This window comes from Rhinoderma darwinii, chromosome 10, assembly GCF_050947455.1.
Source record: "Rhinoderma darwinii isolate aRhiDar2 chromosome 10, aRhiDar2.hap1, whole genome shotgun sequence".
NCBI lineage: Eukaryota > Metazoa > Chordata > Amphibia > Anura > Rhinodermatidae > Rhinoderma > Rhinoderma darwinii.
Genome location: NC_134696.1, coordinates 25,158,482 through 25,179,855, shown reverse-complemented (window position 1 = coordinate 25,179,855; position 21,374 = coordinate 25,158,482). Strand labels below are relative to the sequence as shown.

Genomic DNA, 21,374 nt, shown 5'->3' with positions numbered 1-21,374 from the left:
ACAAATGCACCGCCAGATCTGTTGGATGAAGCAGCCTCATGATGAGGCCATGTACAAAGTATGGGTGAGGCCAAGTACAGGGTGAGCAATGTTCATCAGAAGGCTCCAGGTTCAGAAAGAAAGAAAACTCTTTGAGGGTATGTGCACACGAGAAGTGTCTTTTACGTCTGAAAAGACAGACTGTTTTCAGGAGAAAACAGCTGCCTCGTTTCAGACGTAAATGCTGCTCCTCGTATTTTGCGAGGCGTCTGTGACGCTCGTAAATCTTGAGCTGCTCTTCATTGACTTCAATGAAGAACGGCTCAAATTACGTTGCAAAGAAGTGTCCTGCATATAATGTATATAAGTGTCCTGCACTTCTTTGCCGAGGCAGTCAATTTACGCGTCGTAGTTTAACAGCTGTCAAACGACGACGCGTAAATGACAGGTCGTCGGCACAGTACGTCGGCGAACCCATTCAAATGAATGGGCAGATGTTTGGCGACGTATTGTAGCCCTATTTTCAGACGTAAAACGAGGCATAATACGCCTCGTTTACGTCTGAAAATAGGTTGTGTGAACCCAGCCTTATACGAGTCAATTAAAAAGTTAATTTATTTGCCGTAACCTTATCACTTATAGGTAATTCTAAAAAATTACTTAATCCTGGATAATAGAATCTCACCGCAACTGCAGGAGGAGTGGCCTTTAGTGTCCATGTGTTCCTTCTTGAGGATCCAATACTCCAAAGTAGGTTCATTAATTAGACATTTAATGAGCCGTGGCGGGAGGAAATTATATTTTAAGCTTCCCTGGACAGATGATAATAATACAGGTCCTCATATAATATGTGTACAGTGTAACTCTCCAGTTATTAAAGTGTTAATTCTAAATTCCACGAGTTCTGCCTTTTCCTCTGTGGGTGTTCCTATGAATTCCATTAATGTGAGGACCAGCCTCCTTGCATTCTGTGAGCTGCTTCCAGACATTAGTGCGTGTATTTTTTTTTCATCTTCCACTTTGTCCCCTAAGTGTCCTATAGACTCAGTCAAGTGTAAACATGAATTTCTGGACACCCAAGTGTCCCATCCACATCTCAGCTTGGGAGAGCATTGTCATGAATCGCCACTGAACTGTATCATCCTCCTTCCACCAACCTGCAGGCAAAGTGACTCTTCAGAGACTTGTGACTATAACCACCATCATCTCTCCTGACCGACAACTGCAGATAAAGGGGATTCTCTTTCAATCATTTGAAAATAATTTAACTTTATTAAGAAAAAAAAAAATTATGGCTAATTCGGGGATCCAGCTCCTTGGCTATTTTTTGGGTCTGGGAGGATGGATTGGAATCATCTCAACCACAGCATTACCTCAGTGGAAGCAATCGTCCTATGCCGGAGATGCCATCATCACAGCGGTGGGATTATATGAAGGCCTGTGGATGTCATGTGCATCCCAAAGTACTGGGCAGGTGCAGTGCAAAGTCTATGACTCTCTTCTCTCTCTGGAAGGTATGTAAAGCGACAACCCCCAAAATATCAGGGGGACACATTTACATTATGCACTTACATTTAGCAATGTTATAATGCTTTCATGAATGCATGACTTGGTAAATGGTAAATAGCACTGTACAGGGGCATAGCTAGGCGATTGGCGGGCAAGGTGCTGGGTGCCAGGGGTATGCCAACAAGCCACTCTACCTTCACCAAGGGAATTTTGATACAGGGTTAGGTCAGTGAGCTGAATATTTGCCTTTAGAGTATGTAGTAATGTAATTATGTAATAGTCATTGGGCTGGGGCTGGACAATGACTAGTGTCTTTAGAAGCAATGATGGTCTGTATGAATGCCCTCACTTTCACCTAGGTGTGATGTATACATGTCTACGTTTTTTTATTTTTCACGCAACTTCATTAGTTTTTTCTAATTTCAAAAAGTTGCACCAAAGCTTTTCTCTTCCGGAATCTGAAAATTGTATGTAAGTGTATGTGTAATTTTGTAAAAGATGTATCACCCATTGCAAGAAATAAAAAAATAAAAAATTATATATATATATTTATTTTTTATATTTGTTTTTCTTCTATATTTGATATATATATATATATATATATATATATATATATATATATATATATATATACACACACACACAAAATAAATGCTGCAGCACTCCAGTAGTCAAGATGAAAAAAGTGTGGTTTATTATGCCAACATGGCAAGTGCAACATTTCTGTCCCACATTAGGACCTTTTTCAAGCATGTTCCAATGTGGGACAGAAACGTTGCACTTGCCATGTTGGCATAATAAACCACACTTTTTTCATCTTGACTACTGGAGTGCTGCAGGACTTATTTTTTGGATATCTGTATGGTCTTTGGATTGAGACTACTTGCTGGCACCCGTTTACTACAGGACTTTCTGCTTGGATTTGAGTGCTGCTGCCTTTCTCTGCTGGGATAGATAGATTAGATAGATAGATAGATAGATAGATAGATAGATAGATAGATAGATAGATAGATAGATAGATAGATAGATAGATAGATAGATAGATAGATAGATAGATAGATAGATAGATAGATAGATAGATAGATAGATAGATATCAGATAGATAGATATCAGATAGATAGATATCAGATAGATAGATGATAGATAGATAGATAGATAGATAGATAGATAGATAGATAGATAGATAGATAGATAGATAGATAGATAGATAGATAGATAGATAGATAGAAAGCTTGAGAAAGGTCCTATTGAAGGACTGAAACGTTGCACTGTCTGATGTTGACTGAATAAAACGACATTTTTTTACCGTCTACTGGAGTGCTGCAAGATCTTCTTTTGAAAACTATTTAGTCCAAGGATCAGGACTACTTGCTGGGCACCTGATACATATTTTCCTGTTGTGAGCGCTGCTGCTCGTCCTTTTTGCCTATATGTAGATATAGATATATCAAATATAGCAGGAAAAAAAATTACATGAACTAAAATCACATAAAAGTGCATTAACAAGGCCCTGTTACAGGTCATCACATACTAGTCACTTAAATTTTTTTTTATTGATTTATTTAATTGATTTGCATTCTATTTGTATGATGGTAATGAAAAAATATGAATTATCATTTTATTATTAATATAATAAAAGTATAATGCAAATAAATAAATGATATAAATAAGAAGAAATTAAATAGTAACAAGCATAAGAATAATAATTTGTATTGTTTTATTATTATCGTCTGATGTCATGCTTAATATGTATTATCAGTTTTTTTTTATTTATATCTGTACTTTTACTTTGGACTATTTCGTTGTTTTAGCTTATAGTTAAAATAAAAAAGTATTATGTATTTATTAATCTTTTACACGCGTTACTGCGCTGCTCATTGAGAAATCCAAGGACAAAGAAGAATGTAACATTCCAGCCTAATTGGCCTGAGCGGGATTTATAAGGCGCAATATACGTGTCCTAAGAGTCTCATAACGCCAGCGGTATGTTACTATAACGGTTTATTAATGGTGAACAAAAAAAAATACCAATGAAAATGTAGTAATATTGAGGTATAAAATGATAACTTTCAGAAAATACACGAATAAATATAGGTAAATATATTAAATTGATTTAAACATAGTTGAAATACTACATTTGGTTATATTTAAGACTGGTTCATGTTTATAGTGGTTGATTCACGATGACTACGTCTTTCCATATGTACTATTAGGGCATATGGACGTTATATAGGGGGTCCCCCGCTTGGAATCACCCTATATTAGCCAGAGAATAGACTAACAAAGAGTCAGACCCAGCCCATCCATGTTTTACATGATCCGCTATTTATTTTTATGAGCAGCATGTAATACAACATTTCCCCTGTAGGCTTCCATTGAAAAAGGGGTTGTCATGGGTAGACAACCCGTTTAAAGGAGTATTCCCATCTTATAATGATATGGCATATCACTAGGATAGACCATACCATTATGATCACTCGGTGTCCGACATTTGAGATCCTCAATGATCAAGACAACAAAGGGACAGTGGTCCCCCCCAGCCCCTTTAAGGGAATGGGGCACTGCTGTAGTTCCCTGCACAGCGATGGCTGGAAACATTGCTGTGCATGGAAATACTGTGAAGGAGCAGCAGCGTTCAACTTGCACTACTGCTCCTTCATTCTGATAATTAGTGGGAGTCATGGCAGTTGGACCCCTACCAATCATTAAAGAGGCTCTGTCACCAGATTTTGCAACCCCTATCTGCTATTGCAGCAGATCGGCGCTGCAATGTAGATAAGAGTAACGTTTTTATTTTTTAAAAACGAGCATTTTTGGCCAAGTTATGACCATTTTTGTATTTATGCAAATGAGGCTTGCAAAAGTACAACTGGGCGTGTTTACAGTAAAAGTACAACTGGGCGTGTTTACAGTAAAAGTACAACTGGGCGTGTATTATGTGCGTACATCGGGGCGTTTTTACTTCTTTTACTAGCTGGGCGTTGTGAATGGGAGTGTATGATGCTGACGAATCAGCATCATCCACTTCTGTTCGTTAACACCCAGCTTCTGGCAGTGCAGACACACAGCGTGTTCTCGAGAGATCACGCTGTGACGTTACTCACTTCCTGCCCCAGGTCCTGCATCGTGTCGGCCACATCGGCACCAGAGGCTACAGTTGATTCTGCAGCAGCATCGGTGTTTGCAGGTAAGTAGCTACATCGACTTACCTGCAAACGCCGATGCTGCTGCAGAATCAACTGTAGCCTCTGGTGCCGATGTGTCCTCGCTCGTCCGACACGATGCAGGACCTGGGGCAGGAAGTGAGTGACGTCACAGCGTGATCTCTCGAGAACACGCTGTGTGTCTGCACTGCCAGAAGCTGGGTGTTAACGAACAGAAGTGGATGATGCTGATTCGTCAGCATCATACACTCCCATTCACAACGCCCAGCTAGTAAAAGAAGTAAAAACGCCCCGATGTACGCACATAATACACGCCCAGTTGGACTTTTACTTTAAACACGCCCAGTTGGACTTTTGCCAGCCTCATTTGCATAAATACAAAAATGGTCATAACTTGGCCAAAAATGCTCGTTTTTTTAAAAATAAAAACGTTACTGTAATCTACATTGCAGCGCCGATCTGCTGCAATAGCAGATAGGGGTTGCAAAATCTGGTGACAGAGCCTCTTTAAGTGCTAGCATAGCTTGGCAATATGCCATCACTAAACATCATGGGAAACGCCTTTAAGCAAAATACATGCAAAAGGCTAGAGTGAAGAACGGTTACAAAAAGCATTACATTGATTTGAATGGGCACCGTTTAATGCCTAATTTGTCCTGTGGTGGCGCTGCAGGGAAATTGAACACTTACTGTTAGGGTCTCCCTCAGATTACAGCTGATCCCTGGGGGGAACTTTGTGATCAGCTTATGGTCAAGAGACCCATCTAACAAGTGGGGATTGTACAAAGTGGAGAACCACTTTAATGATAAGGTCAGAAGAGAAGAACACATATGTTTTCTAATATGGCCAATAATAATCATATGGGCTATTGGGGTCACTCTTTAGTAGTAAATACTATAACATCATACCTTCCAATTATAGATCCGCCTCATCCTCCCAAGTCCTGACTGGATGAACAGAAGATACAATTTTTTTACAAGACCACATTGTTTTTAATAAGCCCCACCTCCTACAATTGGGACTATCCGGTGGAACATGGGACTATTGAGGAATGTGTCTGATATTGATTCCAATATCATAATGTAGATAAACATTTTTGTCCATAATAATCTGTAATGAAGATATCCTATTGTTTTAATGTATATCTTTACATTAAACATGTATATAAATATTTGATAAAGCTAAATATTATTGAACTCATGGACTTGACTATATTCTCTTCAAGTTCAAATCCATCAATCCATTCAAGTTCCTCATGGGCGGGCCTATAGCGTCTGCTAGGAGTGTTGTCTGACTTTAGAAGTTACCCATTTAGTGTCCATGAAAGGGCAAAATAGCAGGACAATTAAAAAAACTATGTATATCCTTTGGTGGTCTAGGGCACTTTACATGTCTATGATTATAGAAACTGCAAATACTCAGAAGCACTAACATCCTCTTGGCAAACTGTAGACATTAGATTTGTTATGTCAGATACTAATGATTTATGGCATCAACCAACAATCTAATGACTATGTGATCTGTATTTCTCATTTAGACAACATGTTTGGTCTAGAGGGCCATATGTTATTGGGGGAGTCAAAGCTTATAGCTGTTGGCCAAACAATAATGTTCATGGCAGGACCCAGAGCTCTCACCACATCAAGGGTGTACGTAAAATAGAGGCAGACCATGTGGCTGCTATGAGGCCCCTAGAGAGAAGGGCCAAGCCCTGGTTGACCTCTTCACTTGTTTTAAGACAAATTTGAACCACTATTTATTACGGGGTATTCAACAAACTACAAAGAAAAAAAAAAAAGTGATTGTACCAATAGATAGTAGCTTCTATGATTAGTTTCCTTTATAGTTCAAGATTATTAAAAATTGCCTTTATAGATATTATGGAAGATCCTCAGAAATCCTCGCCATCAGGATTCAGGGACAAAGATAGTCGTCAGATTCCAGGACTTAGCACCAAAAAATATAAAATTTTAACTGGTTTATTTAAGTAAAAGTAACAAACATAAAAGAAAAAAAGATATATAAAACAAACTGGAGCTCGATGTTTCCAGGGGGGCCTGCTTTATCAGGAGATACAAAGTGCCTTCTTGGCCCTTTTATACATGGTGTTGGGGAAAGGGCTTTAACACAAAAAATCCACACAGTCAGATATAAAATATCTCTAACAACAATACAAATAATTGCATACAAATGTATAAAAATATCTTCAATATATACAGTTAAACTGTAACAGTGTCTTATCCGATCCACTGCGCATGTACCAAACTGTAGAGCTGGGGTTGTGATGCGCCAAATGCTCCTGAACGCTGTATGCTAAGTGGTAGGGCTGAATATGTTAGATATAACAGAGCTAAGTGTGACCCAATAAGATTGTAAGGAATTTAAAGTTCCAAAAAAAGTGTGTGGGGGGGGGTCAAGTAGTAGGTAGGTTAGCCTAATGTGAATGTAGTGATATAGAAAAAAGTTCCAAATATGAAGTAGAGGGATATACAATTACGGTGTGTCTCTGAAGACCCATTAAGACAGGCCAAAGAACGGGCGAATCGTTCTTGATCATTGCCCTATGTAAACAGGGCAGTGATCGGCTGATGAATGAGCAAACGCTGATTTAATCTTTTATGCTGCCCAGAAAATCATTTTTGTCGGCAGGATATCTATCTCCCCGTGTAAACAGGAGATTTGATGCCAACATTATGTAAACTGTATCAGGATCGAATGATCGTATTAACAATCGTTCGTCCCCATACAGTTTACATTGGCCTGTGTAAAGGGCCCTTAAACGAGTGCCGATCGACCTGTAAATATTGGCGATCGGCGCTGTTTATGGCCACATATGTGCCCAGCTTTAGTCAAAAGATAGTTCTCTGTTCTATAGTTCTATGTTGGCGTTAAGGTCTTAATGTGCCGATTTTGTAATGCATACATTTTTTAAACCTGTCCTTCCCTATTTTATCCTCCACAATGTCAATTCCCACAAGTCTCATCACGTCGTCGCTGTCATGTCTTCCCTTATATTAATAGATGGTGGAAACCACCACAGAGATCCCCTCTACACAACCCTTATAACATTAGCAAATGTTGGTGTGAGGAATTAACTAAAGAATCATGAAAATAAGATGAAGGCAAACATGCACCTAGGCCTCCTCTCCTGGATAGTTAGGGGTGTGATAGTGTTAACAGCGCCTGTAGAGGGGGCCCCCATTTTGATACTTGCTGTGTGGCTCCCTCAACTCAATGTACACCACTGCACCAGACCGCCTATACACATTAGATAAACGTCGGCCGAACCTGACGAAACCGGCAGGACCGGCTGACTATGTAATGTGTATGGGGGTGTCCCAACTCTCCCCCGTTGGGAGATGTCGGGGGAAAGAAGCATCGGGCATGTTGGATTTCAATATGCCTGATCCTCCGTTCTCGTGGGAAATAGCCCGCCCCAAAAAGGTGTCTGACCGTGACTTATTCCCCTCTTTTTAATACACAAACTCAGTTGGCCGGGCCATGCCGAGCGTTTATGTGTATTGGGAGGAATAATTGCTCGTTTAGCCAACAGCTATCTACGGTTTATGGCCACTTTTACTCCTCTGTATGAGGACAGTTGGGAAGTTGACCACATTATTATTGATTCGAATAGAAATCGTCTGCCCTGTTGGGTACTCTTAGGCAAGGGGTGAATTTACAACTAAAGGAACACCCTTCACAATTTAACTATGGAGTCCAGGTATTTCTAATTACAGCTCTCTTAAAAGTGAAGTGAATTCCCATTTTGCACATTGTATCCAAATATATTGTTGAATTGTTTTTGTTTTGCTTGTTTTTGTCAATTTTGACTGACAGCCCCTAACGAAACTCTCAACAATGCAGCTTTTATAGCTAACTACGCCATATTTACTCATTAAATCCCATGTTAAATTCCCATATCTTAAAATCCTTTCATGTCAATCAATCTTCTTTGTTCCAGCATTGGAACCCTCTATATTAGATTAGCCGTTCTCTCAGTCCTTTAAAATCCCAACAAGAAAGCTCAGAAGTCCCTTAATAGACGATGTAGAAAAACAAGGAGATTATTTCAGATCTGGAATGTATTTTGTCCTAGACCAGAAACTGTACAAATACTTTTCTTATTTAATACTGTGCTGTGATGTTGACAAGTCTCTTGTAGTGGACCGCAATTTAATGAGGAGGCGTTTGAATGCAGCGGTGGTCGAGCATGTGCGCTACCGCTCCATTCAGAGCCTAAGGGAAAGATGGAAAAAGCTGAGCAATATGTGAGGGAACAGAGGACTTGAGATCACTGAGTATATTACCAATATAGAGCACCACCTGCTATTTAAAGAAAAATTTTGATAGGGGAGTCATTAAAGGGGTTGTCCAGTGAGATATAATTGATAGCCTATCCTCAGGATAAGCCATCAATATCTGAGCGGTGGTGGTCCAACTCTTGGCACCCCCGCCGATCATCTGTTTTGAAGGGGCTTCGGTGAGCACTGTTTCCCCTTCATCGCTTACGCTGCTCCATACTGTAAAACACAGACACACTCATAGCAGCAGTTCTCCCATTCAAGTAAATGGGAGAAAACTGTAATTTTGTCGCTACGAGTGTGACAGCGTTTTACAATCTGGAGCAGCGTAAATGATGTAGGGGTGGTCAAACCAAGAAAATGCAGTTGTCTAGCAATGTCAAGTATGTGACTAGCAGCCGGCACACAGTCATGTTCTGTAATAAGCATCAAATGGGAGCTGATAAAAGCTTGAAAACCCTTTTATTTAGTGATTTTCAACTAGTGGACATTTTCCTGGAAAAAAAAGGACAAACAAAAGTCAGTAATTCAGACAAAATGCCAGTCTGCCACCGACTCAAGACTCAAGTCTTTGCCATTAGCTTTCAAGGGGAGTTCAAAAAAATGGCAGCAAAACCCCTCTAATAATTTTTCCAATAAAGAGGATTTACACCTAAATCTTAATTCTGGCCAAATATTAGTAAATTAGAAACTTTTTAAACTTGCGGAGATATTGGCATATTTCTTGAGGCGGCCATATTTGCAAAAGTGATGACCGGATCAACCTTTATATTAGTTGTCAATTTCTAAATAGTTTACCAGCAACTGATGACAAATTGTTACATTTCCGAACACAAGCTAATTCCAAAATGACAACTATTATGGCTGCACTTCCTGTTGTCACTTTCAAAAATGGCCGCTGCAATTGAATGCAAAATTCCAATAACTCTTTAAATAAGAAATACATAATTAAGAAATTTTCACTGTTGATCTATATTGTGATTTACTACTATGTGGTCATTTATAAGGTTCGTGTGGAAAACCATTTTAAAGACCAGTAGTGATGCAGCAAGATATGTTGCTAGAACAAGGGAGCATACATGGGCGTCACTGGCATCGGGCATCTGGGCAATATTCCTAATGGGGGCACTATGGGGAGCACTATTCCTAAAGGGGGCACTATTACCAATGGGGCACTCTGGGGAAGCACTATTCATAATAGGGTACTCTGGGGGAGCAATAATAATCGGTGCACATTTTCCAATGGGAACAATCTGGAGAAGCGTTATTACTAATGGAGGCACTCTGGAGGAAGCATTATTGCTAATGGGGGCACACTGGAGGAAGCACTATTGCTAATAGGGGCACTCTGGGGAAACACTATTACTAATGGGGCACTCTGGGGAAGCGCTATTCCTAATATGGGCACTCTGGGAGAACCATATTGCTAATGGGGGCACTATTACCAATGGGGGTATGCTGGGGAAGCACTATTCCTAATGGAGGCACTTTGGGGGGACACTATTACTAATGGGACACTGTTACCAATGGGGGCACTCCGGGGAAGCTTTATTCCTAATGAGGGCACTCTGGTGGAAGGACAATTACTAATGGAGGCACTGGAGGAAGCATTATTACTAATGGGGGCACTCTGGCACAGTTACTTGTGGGGCACTGTAGGGGAGCACTATTACTGTTGGGAGCACTGCTTGGCACAATATTATATTTTTCTCTTGCCAGCATATAGGGATTTGTATGTATTATTTTGTGTGGGATCCGAGGACACCAAGCTGAATTTTTGCCCCAAGTCAAAGAAAGCCAAACACAGGTAATAACTGAGAAGGGGGAAAAAGGTTGACGACTCTGAAATCTGTATTGTAGCGAGATTCCAACATCATGAGCAGGAACAAACAAGCAGTGAACACCCTAGATCCAAACCGTCTCCCCTCCTGGGACCAAATCTGGCCAAAAATCTTGATTCAACAAGTCAGAATTTTGGGATTTTCAGAAAACTGTGTTTCTGATCTCTCGTTAATTTGTCCTCTTAACCCTTATTCAGAAAATAAGATAATATGTCTACTTCATCATTACAAATAACTGGAAGGGTCAATAATCTGTAGGTCTGCACATGCCGTGCCGGCTACCTGCATTAACCCATAACGATAATATCAGATGTGTGACTATATCAGTTCATGTATATTCCTGTATTTGTTCCGCAGTTCACATCCAGGCAACGCGAGCTCTCATGGTGGTTGCCATGCTGCTGGGATTCATTGGAATTATTATCAGTGTTGTTGGAATGAAATGTACTAAAGTGGGTGACAACAATCCCATTACGAAAAGCAGAATCGCAGTGTCAGGCGGTGTCCTCTTCCTGCTCGCAGGTAACACACTGAAATTATATAAAATCTCTTTATGTTGAAACAATGGTACAATGGTTCCTTACATGAGATCAGTAATCCATGAGATGACCCACAAATCCCATTCCATGGGTCCACAGCATGGAGATGTCAGTAGAGCACACCAGCTTTCAACAGTAATCATTCAATAAGCAAAATGTCTCACGGTACGTGAGGTCACCGTATCGGGTACAGTGATGTCACTTGCCTCAGTCCATTCTTGGCAAACGAAAGAATATCCAGATTCAAAGGCAAAATATTTAGAAGTAATTGTATATCATTAGGAGTTGTGGTGACCACCCATGAAACCAGACCATTGGTGGTTTGGAACCTACCAGAGATATGATATATATCATGTGAACTATGGAAATGTTAATATATAGTTTCTATACCACAAGTTGACTTTGGTGATTGAGCTTAGGTTGCCTTGTCCAGGTACACCTCCTTCAACTGTAAACCTAAGCATTGATGTTATAGACGTCATGTCATCCCATGCTTAGGGCTCATTCAGACGAGCGTATATGTAGTCCGCGTGACGGCCGTTAAAACAACAGCCATCACATGGACTCATGTATTTCAATGGGGCCGTTCACACGACCGTCGTTTCAACGGAGCGTGTGAAAGGTCTGTGAAAAAATAGGACATGTCCTACTTTTTGCGCTTCACGCATCCCTCCATAGACTCTAGTCTATGTGGGATGCGTGATAATGTGTCCCACATGGGTGCAGCATGGGTGCACCTCGGACGTGAAAAACTGCAGTTTTTCACGTCCGGGGTTGGCTACGTTCGTCTGAATGTAGCCTTATGTGTTATGCAGGGCCGCATTTCCATGAGGCACAAAAGGCTCATGTGTAGGATGGACCCTACTGGAACGGGGACCTGCTCCTCAGTGTCATGGCTGGATTATAATTGATACAGTGGGAGATGGTGCAGTAGTCTCATGTGGTAGTTCTGTTATCTACGGTTTGATACTAGGCCTTCTATGGTAAAAGTTTGGGTATCCAGGTCACTGGCCCTGTCTATGTTACATTTACACAGAATCTTACAAGAGAGATATAAATCCTATACTTGACTTGAGGCTATATTGGTATCACCCATATAATGTGTAACCTATTTATTTGAATGTGACGTGCGCTCTTGATGTTCCTCTCGTTTCTGTATAATCAGGTCTGCTGACATTAATAGCTGTTTCTTGGTACGCTACTCAAGTTACTCACGAATTCTTCAACCCAAATACTCCAGTTAATGCACGGTAAGTTGAAATATGAAGACTCATTAACAAAAACTAATACAGCCAAAAAGTGGAGGTGCCGCTCGCTGTTAATTGTCTAGTCTGGGTTAGGAATTTTATCATGTCCATAGAGCAGCTGGTAAGGTTAATAAGAAAAAGAAATCTAACCAAACAATGGCACCTCCAAGCCTGCAGCCACAATCACCGGCCAACCAAATCTACCTAAAAATATCGCCTCGACCTCCACCATTTCCTAAATGGAAGGGTTTTGTAGCTATATAGAGTACCCTAACCCTATCACTGAGTAGATATTGTTGCAAATATAGGAGTCATCTGGAAGAGGAAAAATACTTTTCACAGCACTGTATAGGTCATGTTTGAAGATAAGTTAAAGTGGACATCCCCTTTAAGTATCAATAACAAAGTAAGGCCTCATGCACACGACCGTAGCCATGTGCATGGCCATGATTTTCGGCGGAGTGTCACCAGCAAGCCGCCTGAAAATCGCGGTCCCTGCACATGGCCGCGTCCATTATTTTCTAGGAGCCGGGACCGCAGAACACGGCCGTTATAAGACATGCCCGTTGTGTGCATGGCCCCATAGAAATGAATGGGGCCGCAATTCTCCCGTGGATTTTTGGGGGAAATGCGGCCGTAAAAGCACGTTCGTGTGCATGGGGCCTTAGAGAGGACACTACACATGTTCAGTTACTTAATCCTTATTTACCAAAAAGTAGAGATAGCCATAAAAAATATAAAATATAGATTAAAGGGATTGCTTAGGATCTACATTGTCAGCATATCGCTAGGATATGCTGCCGATGTCCAATTATCTGGGGTCTAGCCGCTGTTACCCCTGATGATCCCCAGAATTCGGGAAGTGTGGCACCAATTCATCTCCTGTTAGATTTTTTGAGTCAGGCTGCATGGGTCGATCAAGAGGCCTCCAAAGAAAGCCAAGCCGCGCCGACTGGAGACAAAGTGGCACGGTGCTTTTCTAGCACTTAATTCTAGCAATTGTCAGGGGTCACAGCAGTCGTCCACTTCCGATCAGACATTAGAGGCATATCCTAGCAATATGTCACCAATGTCTATCATGAGAAGACCCCATTAATTGTATGAAATGGGTCTAAGATTTAAAAAAAATGTATATTGTTATCTAGTTCTCAGTACTAAGAAACAGATATTTTCACGAATAAATATTAAAAACCTGAGACATTCCCTGGGATTGGGTACAATTGGTGGATTATACATGGATTATGACTTCTTACAGTAATGTGTATGAATCAGGGATAAAGTGGAGTAACTTTTAAGCACCATGAACATCTGACTGTAATACAATTACTTTTTGCATTTTATAACTTTGGGAAATTGCCAAAATCCAACCTCACACCTTTATTCTACAATGTGATTTATACAAAGTCTTACATTCATTTGCACTTTTAAGAGCTTGTGTCATTCACGGCAATAGACCGCAAATGTGCTGCCAAGTTTCAGAAGACGGTAACGTTTACAAGGTGCTTGGATTGTTTCCATGTTCCAAAATAATAATTCAGGAAAGAGATACGGCGGGAGGGGGAGGGGATGGATTGTCATGCACAGCATTATAGTAATATAGTAAAATGTAGCAACTACTTTCTATAGAAGAGTCGCTGCTGAATATACAATCCCACAATGCCGAATCTCTCAAAATTAAAGGTCTTGATACAAACTGAAAATTCTGATTTCTTTTCCAGGGATAAATCCCCTCCCCATAAATCTTACATACCTTTTAGACCTTCGTTTTGGATATCCACGCCAGCCAATGCATGAACGCGAGCTCCATGTTTATAAGCCACCATAGCAAATACTCCCTTAGGTAGTTTGGGTCATGCATTATTTAGTAGAGCTACGCTGTTTTCGTAACTCCCGACCATATAGTCAGAAAGTGACGGGGAGGCGAGGGAGAAGAAAAATGTAGAATGGGGCTCAGGGGGCCCTGTTCTAGAGATAAGTGCGGGTCCCAGAGGTGGGACCCGCATCTATCTGACATTTATGACATATCCTGTGGATATGTCATAAATGTCTCTGATGGGAAAACCCCTTTAAGGTAAGTTTGACTTTGGGAGTTGGAGAGGGCATCTGCATCCACTCATTTGAAATTCACATTACTGAGAGAATTGGCAAAGTATCTTCTATTGTGCCTACTCGATCTCTTATTTGCAGATTTAACTTAAAGCAACACTCCTCTGATACACTGTGTCATGCCGAGTGCAGGGCCTGAGGGGGCGGAGCATGACAAAGAGATTTTCTTTTTTGTGTTCTTTGGATCCCTGTGTCATGCACTGCCCCCTTAGGCCTTGTCCTAGGTATAACACACTGTAAAAGTTGTGCCTGGAGTTTTCCTTTAAAGAGGATCTGTCACTAGTTTATTAATTCCCCATCTCCTAACTGATCTAATAGGCGCTTTGCTACAGTGTGATTTTTTTCAAAAACGTTTATTATTTGCAAAGTTATGAACATTTTTCTAAATATGCTAATGTGGCTGTAACAGCCAAATGGGAGTCGATTCTTTATTTTCATTCTGGGCGGTGTAACATTTTCTGTATGATGCTGTCCAATCAGCAAACAGCTTCTCCCCCTTCCCTGTACACAGCGTGATCATATAGTATACAGCTTCCATTCCCGACTGTGTTTTCAGCTGGCGATATCTCCGGTTGTGTCACAGCTAGAACTGTGATCCTGGTGTTATATTAAAGATTAGAATCTCATCTTTCATATGACAACCGCTATTCTAGGTGGTCCACAGCCGGAGATATGGCTATTTGAAGTGATCCCCCTTCCCTCCAGCCTCAGTCTCTCACACTGTGTGAAGCAGCTTCCTGCTGATAGGACAGCATCAGAGGCTGTGAGATAGCTCCACCTCAGGAGAATCGCTGCTATTGACGCCCAATTGGCTAGTATAGCCTCATTTGCATAATTAGGAAAAAGCTCATAACTTTTAAAATAGAAAACATTTTGTGATTTTTCAGTTTCACTAGCATTATCAGTGTGACAGCGTCTATTAGATTAGCTGGGAGATTGGGCATTACTAAACTAGTGACAGAGCCTCTTTAAGATAGGTATCTGTGCAGATAATTCATCTGATATGACTGATAACAAATGTTCATTCTAATAATCTGTGTATCTAACAAAATGAAAATTTCATATACTTGAACAGTGAGGCACCTGTTACCCAAAGATAATAGCTAAAGGGCTTAAAATGTGGCACCATTTTATGGTACCCAGAGATGTTGGCACTTTCCTTTCCACAGACACCAGTGAATCAACTGCTACAATGTCAAAACCATACTACAGCAGAGAATATAGGGTGCACAAAGCCTTTTCAATGTACAGGTAGAGAGTAAATATATGAAGTAGATATTATGTAAAAGACAATCTCTCATTTTGCAGATCAGGCCCATTCAGAGGCCAAAGCCCCATCGTTCTGTTGATCGCGAGGGTCCTGGGGTTGGACCCTCATCGATCACACATTGATGGCCTATCTAAACCGCTTTCAATCCAAAGAGGTTATTCAGACACAATCTTAAAATGCATTTCTCATAGTATGAGCTCTCTAGGGCAACTATAGATGGTCCAAGGACAGTTGGTGAGACATCTAACCTCTAAGTAGCGGGGCTACTCAGAAAAAAGGAATTATCATGGACAGACAAGTTGCAAAATATCAAGGCCATCATATGTAGCACTGATTCTTTACAGTTGTCCTATTAAAATATATAGTTGGGGTCATATGATTTTCAGAACTTTTTACTCACATTGCACCATGTTTTGACCAGAACATGAACATCAATCATCTCCACAAGTCTACAATAACCTATTATTTGACTATAAACCAATTCTTGTCTTGCAGGTATGAGTTTGGCTCAGCATTGTTCGTAGGGTGGGCTGCAGCCAGTCTCACCATGCTGGGAGGATCCTTCCTGTGCTGTTCATGTCCCAATGGAGAGAGCGGCGGACAACAATATTATAGACAATCCCAACCATCAGCAACAGCCAGAGAGTATGTGTAATCTTCAGCCCATTCCAACACATCCTAGTCAGCAGTGTCTCCAGGTGTCCCCCTCTCAGCCACCACGCACAATGATACCACATCACATATTACTTTTGTTTTTTATATAAACTTCATGTTGTTTATGCTTTATTTTCATTTTTTAAAATTTTAATATTTTGTAAATAAATGTCAACATTATAATACGTCAATTATTATTATTATCACTACAAAAATGTATAATTTTCAGTAACTTCTATTATTTTTTATAATTTACAACAGAAGAGACATGAAAGAGAAGTTATCACCAAGACAAGCCACCTTAAATTTGGACACGTATTAGAGGCTGTAATAACACTTAGTTAATATTTGCAAAACAAACCATTTAACAGCCCCTAGTTCCCGACCAGGGGCCTATAAGCAAGTGTATACTGTAAAATCGCACATTCATCTCGCCTATTGGTCAAGAAGAATCACCTGACTGACTACAGAACTCCCTTATAGAAAAGAAACCAATTGGGTTAACCCTCTCACAACACACTCAGCCAAGATGGTGGCACTGTTCGAACTAGAGTACACACTTTCTAATGGCCCCTGATTGGTGGTTTATTGACCATTCAGTGGATGAAACTGCGTAGCACGTGACATATATAATTTACAATCGTTTTGCACCTGCACCTTTTACCCCTTATCCCGCATGCTTTTGTTCTGAGGGAACATGATTTCGGAAGACCATGGAGAGGTAGGGCCCTTTTACACCGGCCAATTATTGGGCAAACGAGCATTCACAAAACGCTCGTTCCCGATAATTGCCCTGTCTAAAAAGGGCAACGATCATCCGATGAACGGGCACTCCTCCCCATACATAGCTTCTTGTGAAAGGAACAAACGAGCGCCGATCAATGATCTGTCTCGTTAATCGGCACTCGTTTACACGGCCCTCGTTGGGACGTGTAGGAGGACCTTTAGTATGGTGTGGAGAATGTAGAACATTCTGCGACCACCTCTATACAAGTCATCAAATAGTCACTTAGACAGAAAGTCAAGCAGCTAGGCAACCTGAACTCGCACACTATAGCCGGCCATACATTAGGGATTTCAGGCAGCTTGTCGATGCTCATGGCCAGTCAGTGAAAGCTGTCATTTTGGACGGCAACGCCATTAATTAAAACAATAAATCGTTGATCAATCCCTGCCTTGATATGAGGCCTGGTCTGGGCTTCTTTCTATTCATGATAGGCAGATCTGTCGTTTGGCATGATCAACTTGACAAGACTTCACCTGACAACGACAACTGAAAGAAATCCAACATGGCACATCAACTTTTCTACAGATTTCTGTTTTCGGACAGCTTCTGTCACGCTTGTTTGTGTCATGAAAAAATGTCAATAGTCGGCAGAAATTGAGTCGTCATTTTCTGTCATCCAAAAGCTCTAGTGTATGGCCAGCTTCAGAAAAACTGAAAATACTGTAATGCACAAATGGCGGAAATCAGTCAATCTGTGGTTCACTCCTTTTAAGTCTTTCAATTTTACATTTACATTTGTGCGTCCTGCAGGTTAATCCCAGTTTTTGAACCCTCAATAGGGTTTGGCTTTATTTAAAAGGTCAAATTTATAGAAATGTGCATAGAATCAGTTCGCTTGGGTTGATTTTGGTGGGCCATGAACTGAGCTTTCAAGTGTTCTGGCGTTGGAAATCTAAATTTTGGGATTTTTTTGCAGAATTATCACCCGAATATTTACAGGAACTGTCTCTGAGTATATCAAATGTGCTCATCTGACTTGTTCAGGGTGTCCTAATGGGTAATTTCCTGTAAGAACAAGACAAGTTACGTAAAGTAATTCATCATGTTGTATCACCAGCTTTAGCTGCATGGAGGCAAACATGTACGTTTATAGAAATATCCTACATAAATCCATCTTTTGATAATCAGAACAGAGGCAAAATGTTCCTTTCGTAAACCATAACTGTACAGTGGTTTATATTAGAGTGGCTATTCGTGATAGATAGTAGACTGAATACATGAAACATACAAGCTACTGCTAATAATAGATAACGAATTTAGCTGAGGAGAGAGCAGAGACTATACATTTATTTGAAGCCTCGGTGACTCTGTGACAGCATAAAGCACCCATAGCTGCTCAAAAGGGCTCCTACTTCCTGTTCCTCGCAATACATAGAAAAAGCGGTCAATGGCATAACTGGCTGACATAAGCAGTCCTCATAGAGTACTTAACATCACTTATGATGGGTTTCAATATATATGAAATATCTTAGTGGTAATAAAAATGAGATTGCTAGTGAACTCAATATACTTGCAAATATCATTAACCATCCATAACTTCGCATTGTAATTGAATCATTCTTCTATCTAGAATTACAAAAGTCCCCATGAAGAAAAAAGAAGAGACGAGTTAATGCGAGAGCCCATCATGAAATCCATGTTGAACTTGTTATGGCATGTGTAAAGAAAACAATGGAAGGTCCTGGAAACAGAATGGATTATTTCCTCCTACAAAAAGACTATTGCTTTATAGAGAGACTTTTGCTATAAAGTAAACGTTGCAGATCTTTTGTAAATGTGAGGAGTCCAAAGTAGAAGAAACTTTTGTAGAGCGTCCTATAAAGCCTACTTCACTGTAGTGTCCTATACCTTCTACTCTCAATAGTGTCCTAACCCTACACCAAACCAGTGTACTATAAACTCTAGTCTCCAATAGTGTCCTATAAACCCCACTCCCCAGCTGTGTCGTATAAACCCCTAACCCTACTCCTCACCAATGTTCTACAACCCTACTTCTTACTAGTGTCTTCTAAACTCTACTTTCCCGTAGTGTCCTATATGCCTCACTCCCCAGAGGTGTCTTAACAACCCTAGTCCCTGGTTGAAGCCTTTTATCCAGTAGTGTTCTATGAACTCTCCTCCCTTATAGTATTCTATAAACTCTTCTCTTTAGTAGTGTCCTAGTAGAGTCCTCACTCCTCATGGGTGTCCTAGAAATTTTTCTCTGCTGAAATGTCCAATACATCCCACCCCCCCCCCCCCCCCCCAATGTTGTCCTTTAAACCCTACTGCCTATGTTGTCATATAAATCCTTCTCCATGTTGGTGTCCTAAAACTCCTACTCCCTAGTAGTGACCTGTACACTACACCCAGGTGGATTGCCGTAAAACCATCTCCTGCAGGCCATACTAAGTAATGTTAAAGGTGTCTGGGGGGGCATTTTATTTTCAGAGACGGTAACCTCAACATCCATAGACTTGTTGTATTACATGAATTATAACCAGCGCAGTGCTTGTACTTTATAAAATATATCCTGTGATTATTCTCAAAGTTTTTCTTTATTAATTTTGGGATTGCTAAGACAAGCCATACAAAACGTTCTTTTTGTGAGTTTTAGTTACACTGCATATGCCATTGTCTTTTCTTATTAACAAACTAAACCAGGGTCTACAGTATTTTCCTGCTAGGGTAAAGAGACTGTCTGATCAGAAGGTCTTCAATTATATATTAACAGTATAACGTTAAGCTCTTTTTCTTATGGAATTGTAAATATAGGGAATGAATTTAGGAAAACATTTCAAATGTTTTGCTGTGACTGTAACTTTTTGTCAACTAATAAAAAAATTAAGGTAATGAGTTCTTATAAATCAGAATGTCACATTTTATGTTAAACTAACAGGAAACACCGTCTTAAAGGGCTGCTCTGGATCACTTACTAAATCCTATCCATGACATGGACGTATCTTATACGTCCTTGCATGGAGCCACTTTAGTAGCCAAGAACGTTTCTGATATGTCATTGTTACTAAAGGCTCTAGCTCCGGCTAGATCGTGGCTATTCCTGCAGCTCCCACTTCAACCTGCTGAAGCTCAGCCCAGATCTAGCACAGCCAAGAGTCTTGGCTTTAAAACAAGAAATAGATTGCAGCTCTAGCCTGAGCTAGAGAAGGTTGAAGCGGGAGCTGCATATATCCACAGCTCTCACTTCAGCCTGTTCTTCTAAAGGATCTAGCTCAGGCTAGATAGCGACCACTGCATCCATAGAGTCCAATGTCTACACATGTGCAGGCACATACAAGCTATAACTTGTACGGCACTTGTATATGCCGGTGCATGTGCAAGCAGGGGATGCTATGGACGCAGCAGTCACATAATATATCACGTGACTTCCGAATCCATCAATGCGCCGCTATTATTTACATAAAGCACTATTTTTGGAGACATCCTATGGATAAGTTTTGTGACCTTTCATGTTAGGGCATATGACATTAATATTTAGAAAGTGGCTAACCCCTTTAGAGTCAGTAAAGTGGATGGTACGGGGCCCATGACAATTATTGATTGAGAGTCCCAACCCATCTCAGTCCACCCCTGGTCAGTGGTCTATACAGTTTTTGTACAGTGCTCCGATGGTTAGTGGTATATACAGCGTATGATGGTGATTGTATATACTGTATATAGTTCGATCTATGGTAGTCTGTGTTATGTACAGTGATTTGTCTTTGACAGTCAGTAGTATAAGCCATATACAACATACCTAGTGGTCATTGGTTTTAGATCATTTATATTACCCAATATGTAGCCTTTCTTTACTTAGTCAGTGGTATATACAGTATTTAGATGTTTTTAACGTATTGATAATATACATTCAGTAAAAGAGGGGGTGGAAGTGATTAACACAAAGGCAGATAGATGGCAATATGACTGCAGGATCAGACTACTCAGGGTCTGTTTGTAGTCTGTTACCATGGATACACATACGTCTGCATTTAAACTG

General features: G+C 40.5%; 1 protein-coding gene across 1 annotated transcript; it reads left to right on the top strand.

Moving 5' to 3' along the window:
• Positions 1–963: 963 nt before the first annotated feature.
• CLDN19 (claudin 19) lies at positions 964–20,221 on the top strand. Its single transcript, XM_075840772.1, has 5 exons — positions 964–1,493; positions 11,153–11,317; positions 12,500–12,584; positions 16,453–16,602; positions 18,969–20,221. The coding sequence occupies exons 1-5, from the start codon at positions 1,271–1,273 to the stop codon at positions 19,009–19,011; spliced, it is 666 nt and encodes a 221-aa protein (XP_075696887.1). The 5' UTR covers positions 964–1,270; the 3' UTR covers positions 19,012–20,221.
• Positions 20,222–21,374: the final 1,153 nt, after the last annotated feature.